The sequence below is a fragment of the Gymnoscopelus microlampas genome (assembly GCF_963454915.1).
Source record: "Gymnoscopelus microlampas genome assembly, chromosome: 10".
In the NCBI taxonomy this organism is placed as follows: domain Eukaryota; kingdom Metazoa; phylum Chordata; class Actinopteri; order Myctophiformes; family Myctophidae; genus Gymnoscopelus; species Gymnoscopelus microlampas.
This window is the reverse complement of record NC_139947.1, coordinates 23,098,715-23,125,767: the sequence shown is the minus strand read 5'-3', so window position 1 is coordinate 23,125,767 and position 27,053 is coordinate 23,098,715. Positions and strand designations below refer to the sequence as shown.

At 42.9% G+C, this 27,053-nt stretch overlaps 1 protein-coding gene across 2 annotated transcripts; it reads left to right on the top strand.

Annotated features, from left to right (window-relative positions):
* Positions 1–1,193: 1,193 nt before the first annotated feature.
* Positions 1,194–27,035, top strand: arhgef19 (Rho guanine nucleotide exchange factor (GEF) 19). Of its 2 annotated transcripts, XM_084070284.1 has the most exons (16): positions 1,194–1,564; positions 15,117–15,819; positions 15,949–16,437; positions 16,933–17,065; positions 17,180–17,265; positions 17,390–17,643; positions 18,366–18,526; positions 18,629–18,781; positions 18,948–19,077; positions 19,270–19,344; positions 19,445–19,534; positions 19,645–19,808; positions 22,112–22,270; positions 22,468–22,541; positions 25,609–25,713; positions 25,900–27,034. In XM_084070284.1, the coding sequence occupies exons 2-16, from the start codon at positions 15,138–15,140 to the stop codon at positions 26,052–26,054; spliced, it is 2,910 nt and encodes a 969-aa protein (XP_083926410.1). In that variant the 5' UTR covers positions 1,194–1,564; positions 15,117–15,137; the 3' UTR covers positions 26,055–27,034. The 2 variants fall into 2 exon arrangements, with proteins under 2 accessions (XP_083926410.1, XP_083926411.1); XM_084070285.1 differs by lacking the exon at positions 16,933–17,065 and having other exon boundaries at positions 17,149–17,265; positions 25,900–27,035.
* Positions 27,036–27,053: the final 18 nt, after the last annotated feature.

The window sequence follows — 27,053 nt, the reverse complement described above, 5'->3', positions numbered from 1 at the left end:
CGCAGACGCTTACACTGTAGAATGTTAACCACTTATACCCTCTATTCTTAGGAAAACAGACCTGAGTGAGTTGCAACTGTACTTGGACTGCTTTTTTCCATCTACATCAAATATCTTTGCCAAAGATAGCTGATCTGCAAGCTCACAACGCGTCACAGCGCGACGTGTTGTAGATCTGCTATTTTTTGGCTAATGTTCCACCCAGAATATGGATGCTCGGGTTCAAGTGGTTAATGTTAAAATTGTTAATTTAACTCAGAGAGTCTACAAATGCAACCAAACGGACCCGTAGTGGTCCATTTGATTACATACAGGTATGTATACTTTCAGAATTACTAAAAAGTACATTTGATTTAATGTTGCTTTGTCAAACACACAGACACACACACACACACACACACACACACACACACACACACACACACACACACACACACACACACACACACACACATACACATACACATACACATACACACACACACACAGGGCACATGCACGCACGTGGTCGGCCGCTCGCTCACACGAATATTTTGTATTCATGCATGCATGCCCACATTCGTCACTTCCGCACACACATGCTTCGTTTTTGCACATGCACAGACATTCTCCCAATGTATCTCACACAATCCTGCAGCTGAAGTGCATGCACACACACACACACACACACACACACACACACACACACATATAATGCCACATAACACTTTTTAGCACATGCATACAAAACAAAACTTCTCCCTCTAAACCTGCTCTATATTGTCTCACATTTACTGCATGTTGACACACACACACACACACACGCACACGCACACGCACACACAAACACAAACATACACTCGCAGAGTGTATGTGAGTATATGAGATTTTCTTTATAGTTCCTTCCTTGTTGCTCGCTCTCTCCCCCCCTCTCTCTCTCTCTCTCTCTCTCTCTCTCTCTCTCTCTCTCTCCGTCTCTCTCTCTCTCTCTCTCTCTCTCTCTCTCTCTCTCTCTCCCTCCCCCTCTCTCTCTCTCTCTCTCTCTCTCTCTCTCTCTCCAAGCAGGTGTTGAAATGAGACACTAAATAACTATTAGACTCCAAGGAAGGGAGGGGAGGGCGAGGGAAAACAGCAGAGTGCTTCCCCAACAGTAGCAGAGAGAAAGAAAGAGAGGGAGGGAGCAAAAAGGAGAGAGAGAGAGAGAGAGAGGGTGGTAGAGGGAGAGAGAGAGGGAGAAATGTGAGCGAGGAGAAGAGCTTACAGAGGGATCTGCATTGTAAGTAGCCCAGAGAACAGCAAGTGGTTGTTGTTGGAGCTTTTTTCAACCTGTTTTCTGCGCCTGAGGAGTACAGAAGGACAGAAGGGGGGCTTCGGAGCACGGCTTCGTCCAGGACCCCTGTCCGGGTGCCGGGGATTTGCAGACGGAGTGGAGTTTAAGAAAACCAGGGCGAAAGGGAAACAAGAAGCCGAGAGGAACTCAAGGCAGCAATGGATAGCACAGCGGCTCAGCCTGACCCTGGGACGGCCTGGATTCAAACACCGATGCTGGCCACCATCCAGCATGCAACATACTGACACTCATGAGGTACACAGGAAAATATCAACCGCAGACTCTCTGTGGGTTGTCACAATGTCACACTGTAAAATCCGAAGAGTGTACAGAACCGAATGGACCCTTACGGGTCCATTCGGTTCCATCTGTACACTTTTCAGAGTTAGATTAACACCGAGGGTTTTCCTGTGCACACTTCAAATAAGATCTCAGTCCCAATATGTTAATGCACTTTTTGGAAATCAATACTGGGAACATTCCGTTCCACTGTCAGTGATTATGTAGCATTTAAGTGTTTTGTTTGTTGGGGATGGGGAGGTGAAAGTTGAGCCGCGTTGTTTGCCTGCGAGTCACCCAGGCTGTGCGTCGTTGTGCGCTGCATGTGCACTTTTGGAGAAAGGAGGAGAAAAAAAGTAGTGCACTGCTGCATGTCAGGTGCACTGCTTTGTCTCTGTCAGTGGTGCACTAGCTGCTGGAGACAAAGGTAGCACTGTGGAGGATCTGTGTGGAGGACTCTGTCAGCCTCCTATGGGATATACGAAACTCACTCGCCGTGACACGTTATGTCACCGCGCGCGATATATATATGGGATGCATTCTTCCTCTTCACTTACAGACATGACATTGTAATGAGAAAGAAAAAAATAAAACAGGCTTTTAAGGATCGCTCACTTTGGCGTCTTAAAACTCCTTTTCATCATAATTGGGAAAAAGTGGGCCACTCAATGGCAGGTCTTGAAGCACTGAACGTTGATGTACTGTACACTGCTGCCACTGTGCGTGGCGCGTCAGCGCTGTGTTTCACGTGCCGTGACGCACGCACACACACACACACACCACATACTGTAGGCTTCACATTATGTGAATAAGCAGTGCATAGCACATGCATAACCCTCCTCCCCAGGGTTTTATGAATTTTAATGTATTCTGTTGGAAGCGTTGGCGTTTGCATCGGTAATAATAATGCTTGATGAACCGTAAGGCATTGTGCAGAGAGAGGTGAGGCGGTTCTAAGCCATGGGCTTCGGTGTGATGCTTTACAGTGTGGAGCAGTGAGTTGTTGCAGAGCGGGGCAGGTAAGTGCATGTCTGGACTATGTTGGATGAGGGGTTGTTAAAAAAGAGATGAGACTGTACATGGCTGAAACTTGGCGCCGGTGTTGCACTCTCCTCACTTTAGTATTCCTTTTTGCAGGGCAAAGTGGAAGAGTCAAAACTTTTCATAGCTGTAGGCTAAGAGTGACCCCATGTTTGTACACTAAAGCACTGGTTCTCAAAGTCCTTGAGGGGGTTCGAGGGGGTCCCCAGCTAAATCAGGAACAGTTTAAACACTTTAAACACTATTTAAAAAATAGCACAAACAGCCAATCTACAGGCTCACAAGCTAATTTCTCTATTTTTGAAAATCTTTGCCTATGACATGCACAAAATAGGATTGAAAGTGGTTGATTTCAGTATAATTTCACCAGCCTCTACAGTAGGTGTAGAAGATAATCCAATGAGAGAAAGTACTGTATAAGAATGATTATTCAGATCATATGTTTCTCTCTCCCCACCTACAGAAAAGACAGTTCTGTACTCTTACGGGGGGGGGGGGGGGGGGGGGGCAAATGGGAGTCTAGGGCTTAATACGTACATTATCAATTTGGGGGTTCTTTACATTAAACTGTGTGAGAGAGAACCACTGCACTAAGGAGTGTTTGGTTGGTGTATGTGTTTATGTGTCTCTGTGTGGCAAACGGTATGTGTAATATGTCAAATGTATGTCTGTTTCTCCAAGGCGACCGTCAGATATCCTCTGGCGCAGGCGGTTTGTGCATGTTTGTCTATTTAACCCAAGTCTCTGGCAGGGCCCTGCAGCAGTTGCTCTGGGTTGTTGACACAGCTTCAGGAGGGACAAACACACGACGCAACGATGACATTCAACAGCCAGGCAATATAACTGTTTAGTGCCCCAGAATCCCATTACGCACTCTTTAGTACTGCTTTGGTGAACTGGTGTTTAAAATAGGTCACAACCCTCCAGACGTCTTTGGAGCGTCTTACAGTATAATGATCGTCTGTAATGTAGCAGAAATGATCGCAGTCAGAGCGGGTGAGCCCGGGTGATGCCTGCTGCTCCGTCTGCGCTCATGATGACTAAGTGTATCGTCATGCAAGTTTGTCTGTGTCCAAGTTCAAGTCAGAGCCTCTGTCTGGCAGCCTGTCTGTGTGTCCCATACAGTATGTGGATGTCTGCAGGTACTGTACTGTACATGGTGTCACTGTTGGGTGGAAACCTTGTTCTCATGTCCTAAACGGTTACTTTTCAGGAAATGGAAAAAAAGAACCTGTTCCAATATGTCCAAATGTAGTAATTATTTTAGACACAAGCTCTTGTTTATACTTTTCATTGGTTCAAAAATGTATAAAACCCACAGACACACTTAAACAAATCTTCAAAAAAGTACAAATGGCAGATCTACAAGCTCACAACGCGCCGTGAGCGTTGTATTTTCCCTACTTTTGTGTGACACTGTAGTATAACAAAGTATAGGCATTCATTTATGGAAATATGGGGATACAAGGTTTTTACCCGGCAGCAATGGCATTTTGGCTGCAGCTCAAGTTGGTACACTAGCCGGGCGACTTTCTGGGTGTGTTTCTGGGATTATGTGATTCACTATGCTATGTCACCGGACACACCACCATCTCCTGTGCCGAAGCATGTACACAGAGCGTCTCCCACTGCGCAGCACCGCGGACTGGAGGGTAGAACATGTCTGTTAATCTGTGCCAGTTTCCTTTATACAAGTTCATGAATGCCGCGTTGAAATAGATACTGTACCGTACGCAGGGCATTCTTTTTATGTAATCTTCTGAATGTGAGGCCCATAGGAGTAGTGGATTTGATTCTGGTCGAGGCCTGTTCCTATCATGCCTAGATTTATAACACGGTTCACCACAGTGCAGCCCTCCACCCCCACCCTCCCCTAGCCTTCTCCCATTCATCGCTGCATGTCTGGAGAGCACCTGCCCCATCACCTGCCACTCAGACACGCTCTGTGTGTGTGTGTGTGTGTGTGTGTGTGTGTGTGTGTGTGTGTGTGTGTGTGTGTGTGTGTGTGTGTGTGCACGCGTGCATGCTGTGGGGAAGCCATACACAACGCCGTGCCCCACCCTTCTTCCCCACCTTACCCCGACCAACTTTGGCATGCAAAACCTACCTGCGCTTAAAGCAACGGCCTTCACAAGCACTTCAAACACACAGGTCCAGAACAACGTGATTATCTTCCACTCTGCCGAGTGCACTGAACCCCGCTTCCAAAGCGGAGACAAATTTGCCTGCTGACCTCCAAAGTTCAGTTTTTCTCTTAGTGAAATGATACTATAGTGCTTTTGACAAGGGTCAACCACTTTCTTAGCCTTTTCAGCGTTTGGCCTAAATAGCAGTGGGCTTAACGGTGTATAATAGTAGCCTTTGCTTTTTTGCACGTGGATAGTTGAGTTTCTTTGTTTGTCCCCTGCCTCAGCTTAGTGGGCAATTTCATAGGAATGACAGGGGCCTAGTCATTCAGGGAATGTGGAAAGTGTCTGTCAGAGGGTCTCGTTTGAGGGGGTGGGGGTGGGGGGGGGGCGGGGCAGCACAGGAGTTGGACGTGAACTTGTCTTGAAACATGCTCGATAAAATGGACCACTGACCCAGCAGATTTATGTTTGTTATGCTGTCTTGTCAATGATGTTTGTGTTCTTTAACCACTTTCAACTTGGTGACCCAGACCCTATTTTGTGCATGTCATTATACTTTTGGTAGAAAAATGTATAGACAAACATTCAACGAAAATAGACAAACTTCTGGCAAATACAGGTGAACTTCAGAGAAAATAGCAGATCTACGAGTTCACAACATGTCACAATATGACAAGTGAGCTTGCAGATCTGCTATTTTTGAAGTAGAAAGTGGATAATGGATAAAGTAATCCGGGGGTTGATTGTTTCTCATTTAAAATGATTCAGTTGGCCAGCCGTGACCACCGAAAAGCATACATCAATATGTTGTTTTGATCCGGGTGGCATTCTTCTGAGGATTTAAGAACCTCTTAAAGGCTGTGCATTTAATGATTTTAACCTGCGTGTGAAAGAATATTTGCATGTGGGAATGTTAAAGCAGACGTGAAAAACCTTAGCCTGGGGGCAATGTTTGAAAAAGTGTCTCTCCGGTTGTGTTGCTCGCACACCTGTCTAGGACTGTAGCCTTCAGGCTAGGCCAGGTTGGGAGTTGGCCAATACGGGTAGAGAGTTTCACATGCACACTCATGCAAGAGATAATGTATTTTTTGACCTGGGAGGAATTACTTCTTCCATAGAAACTGGTTGAGATTTGGTGCTTCCTCGTTTTCATTGAAATTGCTTGGCTTTTGTTTGTTGTTTGGGTTATTTAACTGAAAGTCTAAAAATGTTTACACTGTGCCATGTTTTTGCCGTGTCGTAGCTTATCTGACAACTTCATTAAAGAAACAACTAGATTTTTTCCTTCTCTCTTTCTCTTCAAATGTGCAAAATGCTGGCACTCAGCCTTTGTTGGATTCATCCCCTAATCCCGATGACACTGTGTGGTTTTTCAATCGTTTTTGTTTTTATTAGAGCGTGGCTTCAACTCTCAGCAACAGCAAATAGTTTTCTGGAGACCTGCCGCATGGTCAGCTCGTTATGTTTGCTCCACTTTTACCCGATCACATTTCAAAACAACAAGCAGCCCTTTGGTTACTTGTCCATACCTGTCCAGATAATAAAAGAGGGAAAGGATTGGAAAAGGGGAGGTGGGGGTTGACAAGAAAATGCTGGTGCTTGGCTGAAAAACCGAAGCGCGGCGACACTGGAAAAACAGTCAGGGAGGAGTGTGAGTTAACATGGAGGAGATGAATGCAGGAGATACACACACATATTAGCTTTTAACCACTTAAACCCTCTATTCTTAGTGAAACGGACCTAAGTACACTACTTTTTTTCCGTCTACACCAAATCTCTTCGCCGCAAATAGCCGACCTACAAGCTCAGTGGATTGCCTAGTTTTGACGAATGTTCCCCCCAGAATATGAATGCTCAAGTGGTTAAACCCCAAAGTAGGTCAGCCTCTTGAGAGTTTAGTGGCAGAGGATAAGATGGGAATCAACGTGTAGCCTATTGATTGACAGTTTGAGTGTAGAGAACATCAGCCAGCGGTACTTTTTATACACATTAGAGCCTGAATGAAAAAAAAGAGATAATAATACAAACAGCTCAAGGTGAAATGGGAACACAGCAGATAAGTGCATGCCAGACATTCTTCACAACATTCGGTGAACCTCAATGTAATAGTATTCCCAAACCGAACTCAATTAAGGGAAAACCAATTTTGGACTAATTTCCTCATCTGATTATAGTGGAGTTTATATGAAGAGGTATTGTAGATTCAATTTGACAAAACATGTACATTATTCTTAAACTCTTAAATAAATTAGAGATAAATGTATGGACACGTTTTTCCAAATCCTGCTGAGACATAAATCCTTTAATCCTTGATATTATTCTTAAGGTGATTATAGGCTGACAATGTAATTTTCTTAATGTGGCTGTTGAAATTCAGGTCCGAGTCCATGACTATGCCAAGATTTCTGTTTTGGGTTGTGGTTTTTAACATTACCAAATGAGGGATGAGGCCTGATTTTTAATCGTTCTTCCTGGGCTCCAAAAACAGCTACTTCAATTCTGTCTTTGTTTTACTGAAGAGAATTCTGTCACATCCAGTCACTGATTTGTTCAATGCATTTTCTCAGTGCTTGTATTGGACTAAGAGATCCAACAGCACTAACAGATGGCTCTATTCAGCAACCTTTGAGCAAATTAGCATTATTTATCTAAAGATTTTAGCTGCATCTTTTGAAGGGGCTGACCAATAATAATTAATGTAACAATAAAAAGTTGTCTTTATTAAAGTAATGTGGTATACTCCGAATAATATAATCAATATTATACATGGGACCTGAACAAACATCTTAAAGTCCTCCTTTCCTAGGAAGTTATTCTCATACGGGCTTCAGCCTAGCCTCCAATATCAAAGATTCCACTGTTCTTTGTTAGACGGTGCTCATTATGAGATTGTGTGGATTTACTGTGCGTCCTCAGCCCTTCATTGTATTTGATTTTAAGTAGCTTTTATGACTCATGAATCATGATAGTGCAACATAATTGGATCAGGTAATTTGGTTTTTGCTGATTTGTGCAGTAAACTCCTTAGTGTTCATGCAACCCTGAAGGGGTATACAAACGGAACCAAATGGTGGCTTTTGTACACTCTTCACAGTTGCTAACACTGGGATTTTACTTTTCCATCCATTGCTGTTTCTCCTTGCTTTCTATCTGTCTGGAGTTGTTATTGTGGAAGGGCACGTGGGGGGGGGTGGAGTCGGGTGGGGTGTCAAAAGTTCCCAAAGTCTTGACGTTTGCATGTGAGATGGTCCCCATTTTTTCCAGGCTTTTAAATGAGATATTGTTGTTTGCGCTGTCTGTTTATATTAGCCCCAAACCTGCTCAGTCGAGCCAGACCAGGACAAGGTTAGGGAAGGTCTCCCTTGTGTCTTCTTACATGCAATCAAAGATAGATATCACTGCAGTGTGTGTACATACACACACATTTGTGCGTGTGTGCGCGCGCGAGCGCACACACACACACACACACACACACACACACACACACACACACACACACACACACACACACACTAGCCCAACATTCAGTCATTTGTCCAATCCGGGCCTTATGTGTCAGTGCCTTGTGCGATACTAAGCCAGGTTGTCAGTATTCGTCTTGATGGTGTCTTGGTGGGACACGGGTAGCTGCTGGAGGCTATGGAGTAGGATTAGGAGGACCCACATCATGTGTAAACATTCGGGTGCCACCCCTCGACCGCCCCTCCTCCTCCATAGCCTCTGGGAAGCTCACCTGTCTGAGTGGGAGCGGGGCGGAAGAGGGACAAATACCAAAGAACCCTCTGACCCGAATTCACTCAGCCATGCTCACGGAATCCAAATGGCTTATCTTACAAAAAAATGCCAATTAGCCGGTCACTTTGCCCTCCTATGCACATGCTTCTCTGGAATGGAATAGTTTCAACCCATTTTGCTGAGGTATTTGAATTTGGAAGACAGTTTAACACTAGATGCAGCATAAAGACCATCTGACTCACCTCATTGGGACTACAGTTGTCAGAAATGGTTTTAAATTCAGCACATGGAGAACCACATTTTAGCCAAACCTGATATTAAAATGTGTGTATTCACAATTCAAGAAGCAATAAGACAATAGGGAAGGATGTAAATAAGGGCTGATTTTTCCAAAGTCACTGAAAATAGAAATAAACCTTTTCCTTGGCTAGTTAACAACACTCCTTCCTCTTGCATTCCTCTTAATAGACAACAATCCCTAAACACGAGAAGCAGAGCGGAACGTTTTCCCAGAAGTGACACACAAAATGATGTCATGTCTCTGGTGTCACTCGTCTAAGCAGACAGTGTGGGCTTCTGCAGTCTGCTGCCGGGCAATTAGTGGTCTGATGTGACAAAGTTTCACTGCGACCTCACACATACACAGGAGCTGCTCACACCACACCGCTAGGACACTCCGGCCTGTCTGACCAAACAAACTGGACTCACGGTCATGGAAAAGAGAGCCCACGTTAACTCACATATACAGCTAAATTGATCCTCACAAAAGTTATGACAAAGTATTGTCAGATACAAGATGTACTGTATGTAGTTTCTGACATTTAACTAAACACTGAAATCCACTGACAAAGGAAGACTGATTCTCCAAAAATGACCGCTAAAACCAACCAACATGCACAGAACCCTCCACCAACGTCACACAAACCACACATCAGAAAAGTAAATGCTCCGGAAAAGTCTCTTAAACTCCATAAACCACAAACGTTTCTGACAGTGAACACATTTTGTTGTAACACCCTCGCCTTCCCTGGCAAACTTCAAACAAACTGTAATGATGCTATTACACAACATTTTGGGCTTTCACAAAGCTGAATCAGCGTTAGGTTTATGCCCGTATTCATGCCAAAAGGATTATTCCGAGCCTTCAAGATGAAAAATCATATGATACAAAAAAAAGATATATGCTGTATATCACCTTTTATCACTGCTGTCATAAAAGAGATGCCAGAGTGCCATTCATTAAGTGCTGTATGCAGACATGCTGTCTTACGGCAGCCTAGAGAAATTACAGGGAGCAACTCTGGCAGCAAAGTCCATAAGGCTCACAAATAACACCCTGCTATGACAAGGAAAATTATAAGTCTTTGGAATTTAAATTTGAATGGCCCGATATAATAGCATCATCACACAGGGAATGCAAAATGCATGTAATCGGATGCTTTTTGTGTTTTGATGAATGCAGTGAGTGGGTTATTACCACATGTTGACTGTTTTTATACAAAAGAATAGTTTGATTCATGGACTGAATCATTGATGTGGGGTTCATGGTAACAGTCAATTGACCTGCTTATTATTGAGAAACACAGTAAAATCTGAGTTAAATTAGCTCTCCGGATTTTGCTGTGTAGTTGTCATGACAATAGCTGACGAGGAAACGCCCATAATTTAACAGAGAGATTTGGCAATAATGTGTAAGAAGCACCATACAGTATGTTTGTAACAGGATTACAACGTATAGTAGTATATGAGTGGAGGAGTTTAGTGTTTCCACACAGTAAAATCCTCAATGTTCATTTACCTCGGAGTGTACTGTACAAATGGACCCTTACCGGTCCATTTGGTTCCATTTGTACACTCGGAGTTAGCAGCATAAGCTGTTCCCACAGCCTCTTGGGTATCCTGTGCTCGGGGCAGCTTGCCCCAGTCGCACAGATAAAGGCTGCCTTTGTCTGCAGCAGGGAACAGGTAACCGTTTGTGTCTGCTCTGTCTCTGTGTGTGTGTGTGTGTGTGTGTGTGTGTGTGTGTGTGTGTGTGTGTGTGTGTGTGTGTGTGTGTGTGTGTGTGTGTGTGTGTGTGTGTGTGTGTGTGTGTGCACGCGCATAACAATGTATGTGTGTTTAAGAGAGAGGGAAAGAGTCGACCAGGTTTCCTACCTTTGCAGTGAGAGTGGGTGTGGCTGTTTCAAAAGAGAGGGGTGGGATCGTGTTTGTGTGTGTGTGTGTGTGTGTGTGTGTGTGTTTGTGTACGCATGTGCGTGCATCCATGCACGTGTGCCTGTTCCTACAGTACACACATAGGTGTGTACTGCCGTGCCGGTGGTGACACATTTAAGTGCACGTGAATGTGTTAGTGTGTGTGGGTGTGCACGTGCACGTGCACGTGCACGTGCATATTTGTGTCTGAACTATTCCACTTACCTGGTGTTTAAGTCAGAAGTTGAGGATTAGCTGTTCAGGAAGCAGGGGGGAAACAATCACAGACTCTGCCTCAGTGGGCTCTGTTTAAACAGCCTGTCAAGATGGATGCGTCCCCACCGGTGTACTTTAAGAGACTCTCACTCTGCACATCCAGCAAGAAACACTGCGTGATTCACCGGTGTGCTTTACTAGCTGCAACTAGAACTTATTTTAATGAATAGAACATTATGTTTACATTATGCAGTACATCTGCAGTGGTTGGAGGTGGTTTCCCTAGCCTCTTGGAGAAGTGGTAGTGAGAACAGGGTTCAAATCTGAAGGACATAAAAGTAATGGATTGCAACTTTAAGAGACTCTCACTGTAAACATCCCGTTAGAAATGCTGCATATCTCATTGGTGTACTTTAAGAGTCTTAAGAGTCTTTCTCAATCAGTGGTCCATGGCATAATTACAGGTAGTAAATGGGAAAACGTTTTAAAATCTTCAAAAAAGGTATCTAGGTATAAATGGTATCAAAACTAATTATGTTTAAATAATAGTCCTCTAAAAAAGGGAAAAGAGAGGTCGCACAGACTAGCAGCCACGATGCATTAATAAATAATAGTCCTAACATAATATAAAATGTTGATATAATACTAATAGGTATAGTGTTGGAAAAAAGCTTGAAATTAAACAATGCCTGTCAAGGACTTAATAATATTATATAGGAATAATTTGTTGCATGCTGTGTCGCGCACCAAAAATAGCCAGTGCACAACATAGCAGCAGGACGTGTTGTGAGCTTGTGGATGGGCTATTTACACTGCACGACACCGGCATGCAACTAAGTACAAGTACTATATATATATATATATATATATATATACAGTATATATATATATATATATATATGTATATATATATATATATATATATATATATATATATATATATATATATATATATATATATATATATACTGTATATTGTTGTTACTAGGTGGGTGGAGTACAGGTCCTTTTGGTTCCACCCTCTCAGAGATAAACACTGAGGATTCTACAGTGTAGAGAGCAACAAATTGTATCAAAATGGGGTCCGTTGTGAAATGCATATCAAACTTTAGGTCCTTGAAATGAAAAAAGGTTGAGAATCAGTGCTTTAAGACCACCCCCACATGATTTAGGGGGGGTCCCCAGATTACACTACAGTGACAATCTTAAGGACTTTTAACCAAAAAAAGACCATTACTGCATCAAAAGTAATCAACAAACTATCAACAAACTGTACTATAAAAACTGGTGAAACATTGGCCAAAAACGTAAGAAAGAGGCAAATTGTGAAAATAGCAGATCTACAAGCTCACAACGGCTCGCGTTGCGAAATGTGAGCTTGTAGATCTGCTATTTTCACAATATTTATCTGTGAAACCAAGTCACTAAACTAAATGTAATGCCTCAACTCCTACAATTCCAAGTGCTTGTCAGGGTTCAAATATGATTATTTTGGGGGGTCTCTAGTTCAAATATGACTCTTTTGACTGGTCCCCAGTTCAATTATGATTATTTTTACTGGTCCCCAGCTACAATATGATTCTTTTGGGGGGTCGTGGCCTGAAAAGGTTGAGAATCAGTGCTTTAAGAGACTCTGGCTCTGGCAGACACAGGCTCTGACAGGGACAAAGACACAGGTTCTGACAGGGACAAAGACACAGGCTCTGACAGACAGGGACGAAGACAATCGGTCATGTGATCGATGAGCCTCAGATCTCAGGTGAAAGGTGAGAGTGGTGAGGATGTGCTGTCTACTGAGACTGTCTGACTGTTGTGGGTATTCTGTCTGGCTGTGTGTGTGTGTGTGTGTGTGTGTGTGTGTGTGTGTGTGTGTGTGTGTGTGTGTGTGTGTGTGTGTGTGTGTGTGTGTGTGTGTGTGTGTGTGTGTGTGTGTGTGTGTGTGTGTGTGTGTGTGTGTGTGTGTGTGTGTGATAAGTACAGGGGCTGCAAGCTGTGTGTGAAGCAGTCTTTAATTAAAGCAGGAAGACATAGCTCAGGAGAGACACTGCACCCGACTGAGGTGTGCATCACACAGTAAAATCCTGAGTGTGCGGGTCCATTTGCACACCCCCAGACTTAAATGAACACTCAGGATTTTGCTGTGTGTGTGTGTGTGTGTGTGTGTGTGTGTGTGGATACACACATCGTGTCATCGTTTTAACCTTCATCTCGCTAATTCCTGTAGGAAGCGTTTTAGCGAGCCTGTGTGTGTGGGTGTATAGACGGCATGTTAAATGTTGGCGGGTCAAACCACAACAATGTAACAGGAGCCATGTTACACAGTAAAATGTGAATCTTCCACTTCATCTGGAAGTGCTGGAGAGGGTTGTGGAACGAACTCTTCACAGTAATATCCGGAGTATACTGTTCATTAACTCTGACTCTGGTCCATTGTTACACTCTCAGAGTTAAATTGGATTTCAATATACTGTATATAGGGTTCATCCCACAACCCTCTCCAGTGCATGCAGATTAACTAAAACTTTCATGTAACAAATAAAAATTCACTCACTGTTCATTATAATTGACTACCACTGTGTTACGTAACACTTGATCAAGTCCATGGAATCCTCTGGCGACACTGAAGCCAATTTACCAGTCATGAGTTACTGTGCTGTCGTCCATCTCTAATCCCTGGATAAGCAGTTTGTTGCTGTATTTTGCTGGTGTTTTAGTTGTAGAGGACTAAACAACAATGCTCAATGTTCCCTTTTCTTGACAAAGAATTCCTGTTTTCTGACTCATTAGCTCCTGGTGTTGAGGTCAGAAGCAAATACTCTATTTGTTGGGCTATCAAGCATCAAGGGTTCAATCTTCAAGGAGTTATTTATTGTCTTGTGTACATAAGACTAACATTTGTTTTGTTTTGTTCTGTCATCAGACATTGTACCAGTGTTAATAACAATAGTAAGCATATATGTATACAACAGCAAGGGGGAATAAATAATAAAGCAAGAGAACGGTTTGACCGCTGTCCTAGTGCCTAAGGTGCTTGAAGGTGTTGTGTGCAAGGTTGTTACTTACCTACAGTATAACTAGGTTATAACATCTGTGTTCATGTAAAAGCTGTAAATGGACCTGTGCCAGTGTCCTTGGCATTGTTCAGCACACATGCTGCCTCTGACCCCAGACAGGTAGTCAGTCGATGGCGGGCGGGTGGGGATGAGGGTGGGGGGGTTATTAGGTTAGCTTAAGTTTTTTTCCCTGGCCAGATCGTTTAAGCATTGCATGAATTGAGACATTGACATTCTGAACACATCAAATAGTTACCTCCAAATAAAGTTACAAATATTTACAGGCCAGAAAGGGATCCAAAATCTCTTTTGAGTAATGTCACTGTGTCCATAAAATTAAACTGAGAATTTAAGGACCATAGCACTGTCAATACATTCAGTCATAATATACATAATGTACATAAAAACAAACCATTTTCTGTTAGTGTCTTCTCCAAAGTCAATAAAAATGTACCTGCATATTATGTAGGTTTGGAAAATGGTCGACAGTAATGTCAAGTAGCCTGCTGTATACTGTGAGTCATGGTCAATGGACTAAACATGCCGAACCGCCAATCTCCAATACATTAGGTTGGACTTATCCTTTCATTCTAATAAAGGCTGGTTAAGGTATACTACTATAAATCCCTAAGACCAACCAGTAGGGCTCAGCAGTGACGGGGACTATATGGGGGAATTGGCAATGAGTAAATTGGGAGAAAATGGTAAAAACACAATCAAAGCAAAACAAATGGCCACATGGGAGAGAATGTGTAAAAATATGTAGTTGAGTTTTGTGACTCATCCTACTATAATTCTAGTAACCTCTGTCCGTCTGTAGTGGTGAGTGAGTGAGTGAGTAGGTGAAGCTACCCGGCTCTCCTCAGTGGCTGGACCAATTGCTCTGATTTTGCACACAGCCATTGACCATTACCATCTGAACTTAACTGTGAAGCCCGTTTTTCAATTTCATCAAATCTCAGCTTCTTATTAGCGTTTTTGTGTCAAACACTGTCGCCATGGTTACGGGGCTGCCCAGCTATGGGACGAACTGCCTCCCGGGTTGCCAGATCATGTGCGCATATCCCCCCACGGATGCGTCGACCGGGTATGGTCTAGTTAAATATAGTTTGTACATGGATATGAATGTGACCTTTTTCTCTCTTCTCTCTACTTCTGCAGCGTCCATGAATTTGTTCAGTTATGCTCCCTGGGTATGGATTGTCGCCTCTCCCTGACTTTCAGCCCCACCTCCACGCCTTTCACTGCCGAGGAGAGAGCCCCAGCATGTGGATCCCTGGCTCAGGCGAGTCCCAAGCTTTGAGTGAGGCCCGAGATGACAGATCTTTGCTACGGCCATGCCACCACAAGCACGTCGCAGTGTGCCAGCAGGAAACGCTAGCTTTCATAGAGCTACAGTCACCAGTGACTAAAATCAATGGTCTTGGTTCTCCCAGGTCTACCATTACTCTGGACACACAGTGCACAACACTGAATGGTTTGAAGCACACACTGAACGAACTGAACGAAATACAAAATGGCTGCCACAGGATCAACCTGAACAATGAATACGACGCAAACTTGAATTTGGACTCACAGACTTTAAGAGGCGGTGACGAGTTTGACGGCCAGAATGACACTGGGACAGATACTTCTCAGCAGTTGGAGAGACCTCTTTCAGTAACGACCGTGTGCCGTCCCCTCCATGCAGCGCTTAGCCTCCCGCTGTCTTTACCTCTGTCTTCCCTTTATACTAACAGAGACTCCTGGGATTCTCAGTTGCCTGGCTCCCCGTCCTCCCCCGAGGGTCCAGGGTTCCAGGGTCCAGACACTTACCTGCCACAGAGGAGAACGTCCCAGGGTTCGCTGAAGGAGAAGTCCCTCCGTGAGTACAGTGACCACTCCAATGTTCTAATGGTTGACCAAGTTGAGATGATGATTTGCGTTTCAACCCAGTTTACGCCTTTTCTGTTGAACCATTACTGTTCATTAATATTCTTCCCCCGTTTACTAGGGCGAAAGATGCGAGTCTACTCCCCGGATAGCTTGAGCGATGAATCTCTCAGCAGTCCAATTCTGGATGGAGAATATGTTTTCCCAGGACCCTTTGCATCATTCCTGGAGGAAGATGATAATGGAATATCTTCCTCTGAGGCGATCACCAGTCCCTCGCCTTCAGATGCTACAGACCTCCCAAACCCATTTTACTCTGACGCTCTGACTTTGCCAGAGGAACCCCTGCATATAATAGAAGACTCAATGCCAGGAATGGGAGAGGACTGTGAGAGTGTAGAGACTTTAGCTGCCACTGGGGGGAGCTCTTTATCACGACCTCGTCAAGGGGACCATGAGCGCCGGCGCTTCTCGGCTTCAGAACTGATATCTAGACTGCAGCTGTCCCAGAGGAAAAGCTCCTTCACCCTGAAGTTGGGGAAGTCGCTGTCTGCTCGGGTAGCGTCCCGGGACAGACAGTGCTCCAGCAGCCTCAGCCCCAACCCTGACTGTGAGTCGCTGCAAGACAAGGAGCCATTATACCATTATGCATGTAACCATAATGCTAATTATACCATTATGCATGTAACCATAATGCTAATGTTTTCATCCAAAATGAGTGTAAAGATGTACCCAAAGGTCCACAGACAGATTTAAAAAACGGATGAAAAATATAACTAACATGAAAATGATCATTTTAGGTACTTTCTAAGAAATTAGTAAATAGTTCAAAATAAGATTTTTTATCAAAGCAAACCAAAGTCACTGGATTCATTACAAGTCACACAAAATATATGTATCGTGACACAATTGTTCCTGGGTTAATTGAGTGCTATACAATGTGTATTCCTAAAACCCGGAACTGACTTTGCAATGTGTTCTCTCTACACATTTCGATAACATAAGCATAAGAGAGATTCATCTTTTGTTTATATTACACCCATTCATAACCATGATTTTTTAAGCTGTTCATTACCAACTACAGCATCTGCTTGTTCCTCTTTAGCTAAGTCCAGCTCTAAGCATCGAGGCTCAGGGGGTTCTAGTGACAGTGCCCCCCACAGTCCTGTTGGCCCCCCACCACCACTGCCCTCCAGTGATAGTAGCATGCCATTACATCGGTGGAGCACCAAGCTTGGGTGAATATTCACTGAAGGAAAACAGTTTTAACGCCATTATAATCAGATGCAAATGCTGTCATGTCAATGTTGACATTCTTTAGGTTCGCTTGACTGTTCTCCTCTTCCTCACAGGATGAGAAAGAAATCCATAGAGGAAGACTGGGGTTCACCTCCCCATTTGAGTAGCTCAAATCGCCTGTCTCGCTTTTTGCCTAGCTGTAAGTTGTCCTGCAACATTTACATGCTGTATCCGTTGAACTTTTAAAATATAACATTTTATTGAACACTCTCATGATCATGATCTCACCGCTTTCTTTTGTTTGGCTTGACTTCACATCCTAGCGATTCTATACCAAGAATACAGTGACGTCGCCATTAACAGAGAGATCCAGAGGCAACAGGGGGTGGAGCCATGCACAGAGGATGAGCTTAGGGAAGAGGGCTCTGATGGTGCCCCGTCTCCATCCAATCTCTCCCCATCCAGTTCCTTTCGTTCGTCTCGAGGCTCTGCTTTTGCTCTGTGGCAAGATATCCCTGATGTTCGAAGCAGTGGCCAGCTGGACAACTTCAGCAACGAGGAAAGGAAATTACAGGAGGTGAACATGGAACATTTAAGAAAGATTACGTTTTTGGAGATTGGCATTCCTTCATCTTTCCTGATAGCATGTGTAATTATTCTGTTCTTGTGGTTCCGTTAAGGTGCTATATGCATTTTCCTTGTGGTTTGGGTCCAAGGAAGGCAAGGCAAAGCAAGTTTATTTCAGCAATAAGGCATTTCAAAGATAAAAGGACACTTGAGTTAAGAGAATAGAAAATAAAAATAGTGTAAGACTAGAAAAAAGTTACAGTGTAGCACAAGAATTTAGTCAAAAACATCATGAAAGGCAGCGGTAAACATCAATGTATTCAGCATTGATTTAAAAGAACTGAGAGCTGTTACAGACCTGCAGTGTTCTGGGTGTTTGTTCCAGATGTGGTGCAAAAACGGAATGCTGCTTATCCACATTTAGTTTTGACTGGGGACAGAAATCTGACCCGTCCCAAGCAACCTGAGACAAATTTCAGGTTCTGGTTATATTCCAATGTTCCGTAGATGAGGCATTTCTATTTTGATGGGAGTAGTCTTTTCTAGATTGGTAATACCTCCAACCGAAGGCCAATTTGGCCAATTTGTCACTGAATGTGGGTGGATCTAAACTATGCACATTACCGGTACATAAAAATGAAAATGCACATTACAGCTGAGCAGAGGCAAAGAAACTGTTGTCAAAATAGTTTGTATCCATCACTGAGGTATATTATTTCCTTTTCAAATCAGGCCAAGTTTGAGCTGGTGACATCTGAAGCGTCATACATTCGCAGCTTGACAATTGCAGTGGACCACTTCATGTTCTCCCAGGAGCTAGGCGAGTGTCTGGGAGCCCAGGATAAACAATGGCTCTTCTCTAAGCTACCTGAGGTCAAATATGTCAGTGAGAGGTAAAATGTTTTTTATTGTACGTGCCGTGCCCACTTTTGTTACAAAAAATTCCAATGTAAGTTTTGTCTCTGATAATACACGTTCTGCTTAATTATCCATAGATTCCTTCAGGATCTGGAGCACAGGCTAGAAGAGGACATCCTGCGTTTTGACGTATGTGACATCGTCTTGGACCATTGCCCAGCCCTACGTCGGGTCTACCTGCCATATGTAACCAACCAGGCCTACCAAGAACAAACCTACCAGCGTTTGCTGTGAGCAACATTTTAATTCCCTGTAGAATGTTAATGCTGAGGGAAATGTCAAGTTTCTGTAATGGCGTTCAGGTTGATACCTGCCTTTTATAAATGATCAAATGCTCTATACCTCCATTTCTAAAGAGTGTTTCAGCTTCTGAACGTCTGTCTAATATCCTCTCAGGCAGGAGAACGCTCGCTTCCCTAGTATCCTGGCTCGCTTGGAGGAAGACCCCATCTGCCAAAGACTTCCTCTCGCCTCCTTCCTAATCCTTCCTTTCCAGCGGATCACGCGACTCAAAATGCTGGTGGAGGTAGAGCAGTGAACTTTGATCACAGAATTCATGTTAGCGCTTGGTTTCAATTATGTGAGCCATCATTGGGTTATTTCTCCTGGCCAAGTATTTTGCAGCTCTAAGCTTAGCCCAATCTCTCTGAATAGCATTACGTTGCAGTGATGTTTGCTACGTGGCATGTCTTCAAGTGATTTCTACTTTACTTTGTAGAATATCTTAAAGAGGACAACACCAGGCTCGCGAGATGAGGACACTGCAACTAAAGCCTTCAATGAGCTGAAAAAGGTAGTGATTGACTATAGTGAATAACTGGTGTAATGTAACATAACTTTGTTACTTTGTTATTACTTGACAGTAATAACTATGTTGGACTATGTCTCCACAGATCATAATGGAATGTAATTTCAGTGTGCAGTCTATGAAAAGAATGGAGGAGCTTATTCACCTCAACAAGAAAATTAATTTTGAGGGGAAGGTAATTTTTTGCACTTTGCTATATCGGTGTTACTTTTACTATCTATTGTAGCTAATAATATCACTTTTCACAAGGTGGCTTACTGTACACTGCAATCTTCCCCTTTCCAGATATTTCCTCTGATCTCTCAGTCCCGCTGGCTGGTGAAGCATGGTGAACTACTGGAAGTGGACACTCAGATGATGAGCATTTCTGGGTCAAAGCTCAAGTTCCCCACAAAGCCTGTGTACCTTCACTTGTTCAATGACTGTCTTCTGCTGTCCAGAAGGAAGGAGTAAGTTATTTAGATCCTCTATGAGACAAAGTCACAGTCCACAGCCTGGTTTCACAAGTCATACCATGCAGTGAAGGAAATAATACTTTTTTTAAAAGATTAGATTTTTGCCTTTATTGATAGATGTTTTTAAGTGAAGATAGACAGGAAAGAGGGAGAGAGAGGGGAGAGGCACGCAGCATCGTCAGGAACGGGACTCGAACCTGCAACGCGCTGTCAGGCTTATGAGCCCAGACCACAAGGCCAGCGATCCGGGCCAGGAAATATATTTACTAAGCCCATGATTAACGGATCATACCAGCATTGATACTGTACATTATCTATTCACAGCTTTGGGCATATTTTACATAAACATAGACCATTTGACTGTTAATGGCTTTATTTTTAGATTTCCCGTTTGTTTTACATTTTATCCAAAGTTATTAAAACATTACCAACTTTACTAGATACATCAACATTGGATAAACTTCCCTAGTTAAGGAGCAATTTGAATGAAAATCAAACAAATTCTTTGCAAAATTGTTGTCACTAATGTCAAGTATACCGTGAGTCGTAGTCAATGGGATAAACCTGCCAGACCACCAGTATGGTCCTTTAACTACCTTATCTCAAATGTAACACACAAACTACTGTAGTACTTTCTTTCCTTTCTTTTTCCTTTATTTATTCAGGGAAGCCCATTGAGAGCAAGCTCTGTTTTTCAAGGACGCCCTGATAACAGCATATAAAATACAATACATACATAGTGAAAAACAATAACAAACATTTGAATCATAGTACAGTGTCACAGATGCAAACTAGAAAAAGTGCTCCTCGGAGCACAAGTCTCCGCCAGGTCAGGTAGGTTATTATGGCCTCCTGGTGGCGCTATAATAGGCCAATGTGAAAAGGGTGCCATTTCTTCTTAGGCCTTGCACGGCAATCGGACACTGCATTCATGATTTGAGGCATTTTGTTCCAGAAATGTGGTTTGCTAAATTAGACCAGCCGGTGACGCTATAACAGGCCAATGTGATAAGGGTGGGATTTCTTCCTCGGCCTAGTGGGAATGTGTGTGCAAAGTTTCACGGAAATCGCACACTGCGTTCATGATTTGAGGAATTTTGTTCAAAACGGACCTATCCTGCAAACTTTAGAAGCCAATGTTAGCCAAGTAGGATAGAATATGAAATATTGGACACATCCATCTTGATCACATGACTATAGAGATACTGTGTACCGATTTGCGTGATTTTTGCCATGAGGCTGATTTGAAAGTTTTCAAGTGACATTTCTTCCTGGGCCAAGTGGGAACGTACGTGAAAAATTGCACGGAAAGTGCATGCTGTGTTCATGATTTGAGGCATTTTGTTCAGAATGAACCAATCCTGCAAACTTTGGAAGCCAATCTTAGCCAATCAGGATGGAATATGGAAGATCCGTGTTGATCACATGGCTGTAGAGATACTGTATACCGATTTGCGTGTTTTTTTGGAGAAAATCTGTAGGAGTAATATCAAAAAATGTGTTTTGCAAAAGTCGGCCTCATGGTGGCGCTATGACAGGCTGATCTGAAAAATGTGGGGCAGAGGTTCTGTAGCCTGGGACCAGACGAATCTGCGAGTGCAAAAAAAAATTGCACTCTGCGATTTGGGTCTGGCACCGCTCCATAGAGAATCCACTTCCTCTCCCAGAAGACGTGGGGCACCAATCAGGGCCCAGTATTCGAATATGGGCGACTGTAATTGGTAGTTGGTTGTAGGTCTAACCAATTGCGTCGAGGGACATTGTTTTGATCCCGCCCCTTGGGAAACAAAACGTCCTCATGGAAGCACCAGACTCATATCCACGCAGTGATATAGTCTAGCTACGCCAGGCTAGAGGTTCTGCTGTGGCATCCAGGGAGTGTGTGTGCGCAGTTGCACAGCGACCGGGCCAACGGTGGCGGAGATTAGCTGTTAACAGACAGAAGGACGGACACACGGAAGGACGGATGGACGGACATGGGGCAAAACATACTCTCTCGCCATGCCTTTCAGCCTGGCGGAGACAATAAACATAGAGTTACATGAAGCAGGTGCAGTCACTATGTAGTGTGTCCTCGAGAAGCACCCTAAATGTTTCAATTGAGACCAATCGCACCAGTTTCAGAGAGTCCTGAAGTTTGTTCCATTTGTGTGGAGCATAATACATGAAAGCAGTCTGTCCTTATTCACTGCTCTTACGAGGACTGGTATATCTAATGTGGGTTTGAACGTGTTGAATGTATTGTGTGTGTTCACATCGATCCCAGAATGATGTGTTCCTCTTGTGTTTCTGTGTAGCACGTTGAAGTTCATGGTATTTGTCCATGCCAAGATTGGAGAGTTGAAAGTGAAGGACCTCAGTCAGAAGCTCCAGGGCATTTCAGGTTTCATCTTCCACCTCCAACTATGTGAGGGCCAGCAGCTCAAGCACCAGATCTTACTTAAAGCCCAGACTGAGTGAGTATTACTATTCCAACAGTTTGATAGCCTTCCCATGCGTTATAGAGCCTTGATGAGTAATGTCCTATGAATTATGTTCTTTGTAAGTCCTGAACAATGCCAGAGGGCTCCTTTAGAAACCATTTTCATTACTGTTCTGATTGGACATTTGAGCCTTTGCTTAAACCGTTTGTGTTCTTTTTTTTACTACCAAGGAGTGGAAAGCAGAGGTGGATCACAGCAATGTTTCCATCTGATTCAGACATTGAGCAGGCCAGTGAGAATGAAGGTGAGTACTATGGGTTTGGTTTGCACTAAAGCGATGTTGAACTTTGGTAGAACCTTTGATCATAAGTGGTTACTGTACCTGGGAAGGATATTATGTCCAAATATTGTTGATCATCTTAATATGTTGTTTCTGTGCGCTGTATAAAAAAGAACCGGAAGTAGGAATTACATTTACCCTCATTGCATGGTGAAACAGGTCTTAAAATTACACTAGCACATACAAGAATATAAACAAGACTAGGCAGAATTTCAGAAAAATTGCTTATTTAATGTGCTGAAGGCAAATCATGTTAATTAAGAGGTGCTGAATCCATGTTCATGTTCAGCTCAAAAATGAGTGCTAATGCCTCAAAATGGACAATTTAAAGATGGTGGCCACCACTTTGCTGAAAGATATTAAAAACTCTTTTTGACTAAACAAGGTATATAAACTTGATTGAATTTAGCTTTTTAAGGTTTTCATATGGGGTATCCAATGCCATATTCTGATCAAATGTGAGGAAACATGCTTGAAACTCATATGGTGAAAATCTTCATTTATAGTCAGGGTTATTGCAAAAATATTAAATAAAATATATATATAAATAAACAAATTCCTTGCCAAGAAATTTCTTCAGCAATGTGTTTGTAAAAAAATCCCCTTGGGTAACTCATGACAGCTGTTGAAAGTTGAGGTACCCGCAACTTTATGTGGGAACATTTTAAAACATTTAATTCTGCCTTAAGTAGCATGTGTGGGGTCAAACTAGGGTATTTCATGATTCTAGATCAACTGCAAGCACTTGTTTTACACCAATAGCACTCCTTGGCAGAAAAACAACCACATCCACTTTACCCTCTCGTCACAAACCCATTTCTTGTGTGAGAGTATACAGTATATTGCTGCCGGCATTTAAATCAAAACGTAGCTGTATTTGTTTATTTCAATTTCTCAAATACTACACGATACTGCTCCTGTCAAATGCCTCAGGAGTTAAAGTCACAGAAGGGCCTGGTACCTCAGATGTGAGGAATGGCTGCTGGTGTGGAGGTCAGTGAAAGGGTCAATGCGGGAGTGTAGCATGGCTGGGGTGGCCCTCAGGTGGGTAGAGCGGGGTCTGGGTGGGTGTGGGTGTGGAGGTAAGAGGGTGGCTGGAAGTCCAAGATGTCCAGGGCTGTCCCCCTTTCCCCTCTACGGATTTGAAACGTTCCAGATTCTGGGACCGGCCTGCTGGGCCATCAGGTGTGTCAGGAAGATGGGCTCCTCAGTGGGGATACAGTGGAGAGACATGGCCACTTATGGGCCTGGAGAGGGTCTGTAACTGCAAATTGTTCCTGTTCGCTGATGACTCGGCACTCCTGATCTCGGGTGAGGACAAGTTGCAAGTTGAGGAAGCTCTCAGCTCTGAACTCTCAAAAGTCCGTACCTGGCTTACCGATAACAAACTGTCACTACACCTTGGGAAAACTGAATCCATTCTCTTTGGGACCAAACATTCCCTCAGTAAGATGAAGGTAAATGACTTCAAGGTCAAAGTCGATGACACAATCATCTCTAGCAAAGAAGAGATTATCTATTTGGGATGTATTATTGACAAATACCTGCAACAAAGGTGGTAAAAAGAGTAAACCAGAGAACCAGATTTATGGGCAGAGTTTCCTCTTTTGTGAACCCTCAGGCCCCCAGGACCCTCTATGGGGCCCTGATTCAGCCCCTTTTTGACTATGCTTGCTCCTCTTGGTAATCCAACACCTCAGTGTCACTGAAGACTAAGCTTCAAACCTCCCAAAACAAACTGATTCGACTACTTCTCGGACTGGGGCCCATGACCCACCTCTCTCCCACTCACTTTGCCAGCCTAGGCTGGCTCAGGGTGGAAGACAGGATTAAACAACTAAAAATGGGACTGGTCTTCAAAATCGTAAATGCAGATTTGCCCGATATGCCCCCTATACCCGCATATCTGTCTAAATACCTCCAAAAAGTTAGTGACACCCACAGTCACGAAACTAGAGGGAGCGTAAACAACAATCTGGTACCACCCACCCATAAAACAAACATGGGCAAATTCTCCTTCTACAGCACGGCCACCAAGGTATGGAATAGTCTAACCCCATCCCTCAAAAAATGCAGTTCGCTGGGCTCATTTAAAACAGCCCTAAAAACTCATCTTTCTGGAGGCCATAAGAGGAGGTAGTACCAGTTTCCCGGTAGACAGACGACCCCCTCCCCCTTTTTTTTTGTATATATTTTTTATTTTTCATGCTTTTGTTTGTACATAGTGGTATTTTTTCTCTGGATTTTTGTGTTGATTTTTGAACTGTTTGGTTGCTACTATATATGTCTATGAAATTAATTCAAGGACCCCAACGGAAACAAGTCCACAAGGACTTTTTTGGTCGGACCTTTTAAACAAAAGTATTATAAATGTAACTGTGTTGTTTTACATTCTTTTGCCAAATAAAAATGTCAATCAATCGATCAGAGGGTGTGGAATTCACTGTAGAGATGTCAGAACAAACCATATACTGGGTGTCGAGGCAGGGATGTGTAGATTATGGCCTGTGGCGGGGATAGGCTTCTCCGTTGCTTGTTACAAAAGTATTTTTTTCTGCAGCTTTTTAACTGGAAGTGGAAAGGTGAACAACCCATGATGCCCTGGGCTCCAGTCTTCCCATTATGATCCTACTCTAACCGACCTCCAGGCCCATAAGGACCATGTCCCTGCTGCTATCTGACAGACAAGCATTGCTTGTCTGTCAGATAAACTCTGTTTTTGATTTGGAGCTTTTTAACAATTTCCACAATAGGCCTACCGGTATACAGTATATGCGTTTGAAGCTGTTTCCTCACATTTGATCTCAAATCAGAATATGGTATTGGATGAAAACCAAGTTTCTACCTTGTTTAGTCAATATGTTTTTTAATATATTTCAGCATAGTGGTGGCCGTCATCTTGAAATTGTCCATTTTGAGGCACTAGCACTCATTTTTACACTGAACATACAACAAACAGATTTGGATTCAGCTCCCCTTCATACCCCTGGAAAATGTAATTAATTAACACGATTTTTTCTTTCATCGTTAGATCTATCCCAAGTTCAGTGCATCAAGAGCTATAAAGCGCAAGAGCATGATGAGTTAACGTTGGAGAAGGCGGATATTCTTCAAGCCAAAACTATTACCAGTGACGGTAAGACTTTGACACCAATGTATCTATTAACACATGCTTCAATTCTAACATTTGAAAATGCATAATATGCTTGATAATCAACTGGAAGCAAATACAACAATAAAAGACTTTCTGAATGGTGACCAAATTGAAAAAACAGTCAGAGGTACTGTGTTTGGATTACTAAGCGTTGCTGTATTTTCCCAGGTTGGGTGGAAGGCATCCGACTCTCTGACGGGGAACGGGGCTGGTTCCCCAAAACCTATGTGGAGGAGATCACAAGTCGCAGTGCACGCCTCCGCAACCTCCGAGAAAATATACGCATCAAGTGTGTCACACAGAAACTGGAGGTGGAACACTAAAATGTCCATCATTAGCGCACCATGTGATGTGTGCATAATGTCAAAGTATACAATTAAGTTACTACTTTAAAGCTTCTGCATTGATGTTTTATCTTTAACTTTATGTGGGTCCTTAATATATGCAGCTGCTAGAACAAGCCAAAATTGCATTTTGCATGCTGGCTGTGAATGCATTCAATGCTCTTTGAAATTACTAAGCACATTATTTTCAAAGCTTTGGCTCTGTATCCGTGCGTGTCCATCTTGAAAAGGCTTCTATACCGTACATTAAATGGTAAGTTCAGTGATTTTAGACCTACGGTATATATCATTTCTAAGTCTAAAATTGCAGAACTTAGCATTTAAGAGTGTCTTGGCAAAATGAGTTGTATTAACTTTAAAAAACTTTCCTAGACCCAATTCTTACATTAAAACTTATACACTGAGCACTGACTTGCATTTAGGCCTACATCTTTTCCCATCAAATGAGATTGGATCTATAGTTTGGGGACTTGCAGTTTAAGAGAACCGCTCTCGCCACCCTATAGATACTGAAGGTCAATAACATAATGTAAGTGTACTGTATGTTATCGGTCAACCACTATTAATGACATTAAGATGTAAACCAATCCAGTGGCACATGAAATGTTTATAAATCAACTTTTGTTACACCAACTATGATGGTAGTTCTAATTTAAATGATTGCTGTTTTATGATTGCGGTATTTATGCTCCTATAGCTGGTTATTCTCTATGGAGATACTGATGTAAATTTACTTTCTGTACTAGATGTACGTAGCTACATGTATAAAAAAAATAGTATATGGTTCATTTACGTTTATGATAATTTATATGAGCAGGATTTGACATTCCATAATGCTGAATTTGGCAGTGAAAGATAGCAATATCAAATAGTATGATACACTGGATGTTTACTGGATTTCAGCACACCACTGTAGATGTTTGATTCTTAAAATAAATGCAAATACTTCTCCTTTTATTGTTGTTTCACTTTTCAATC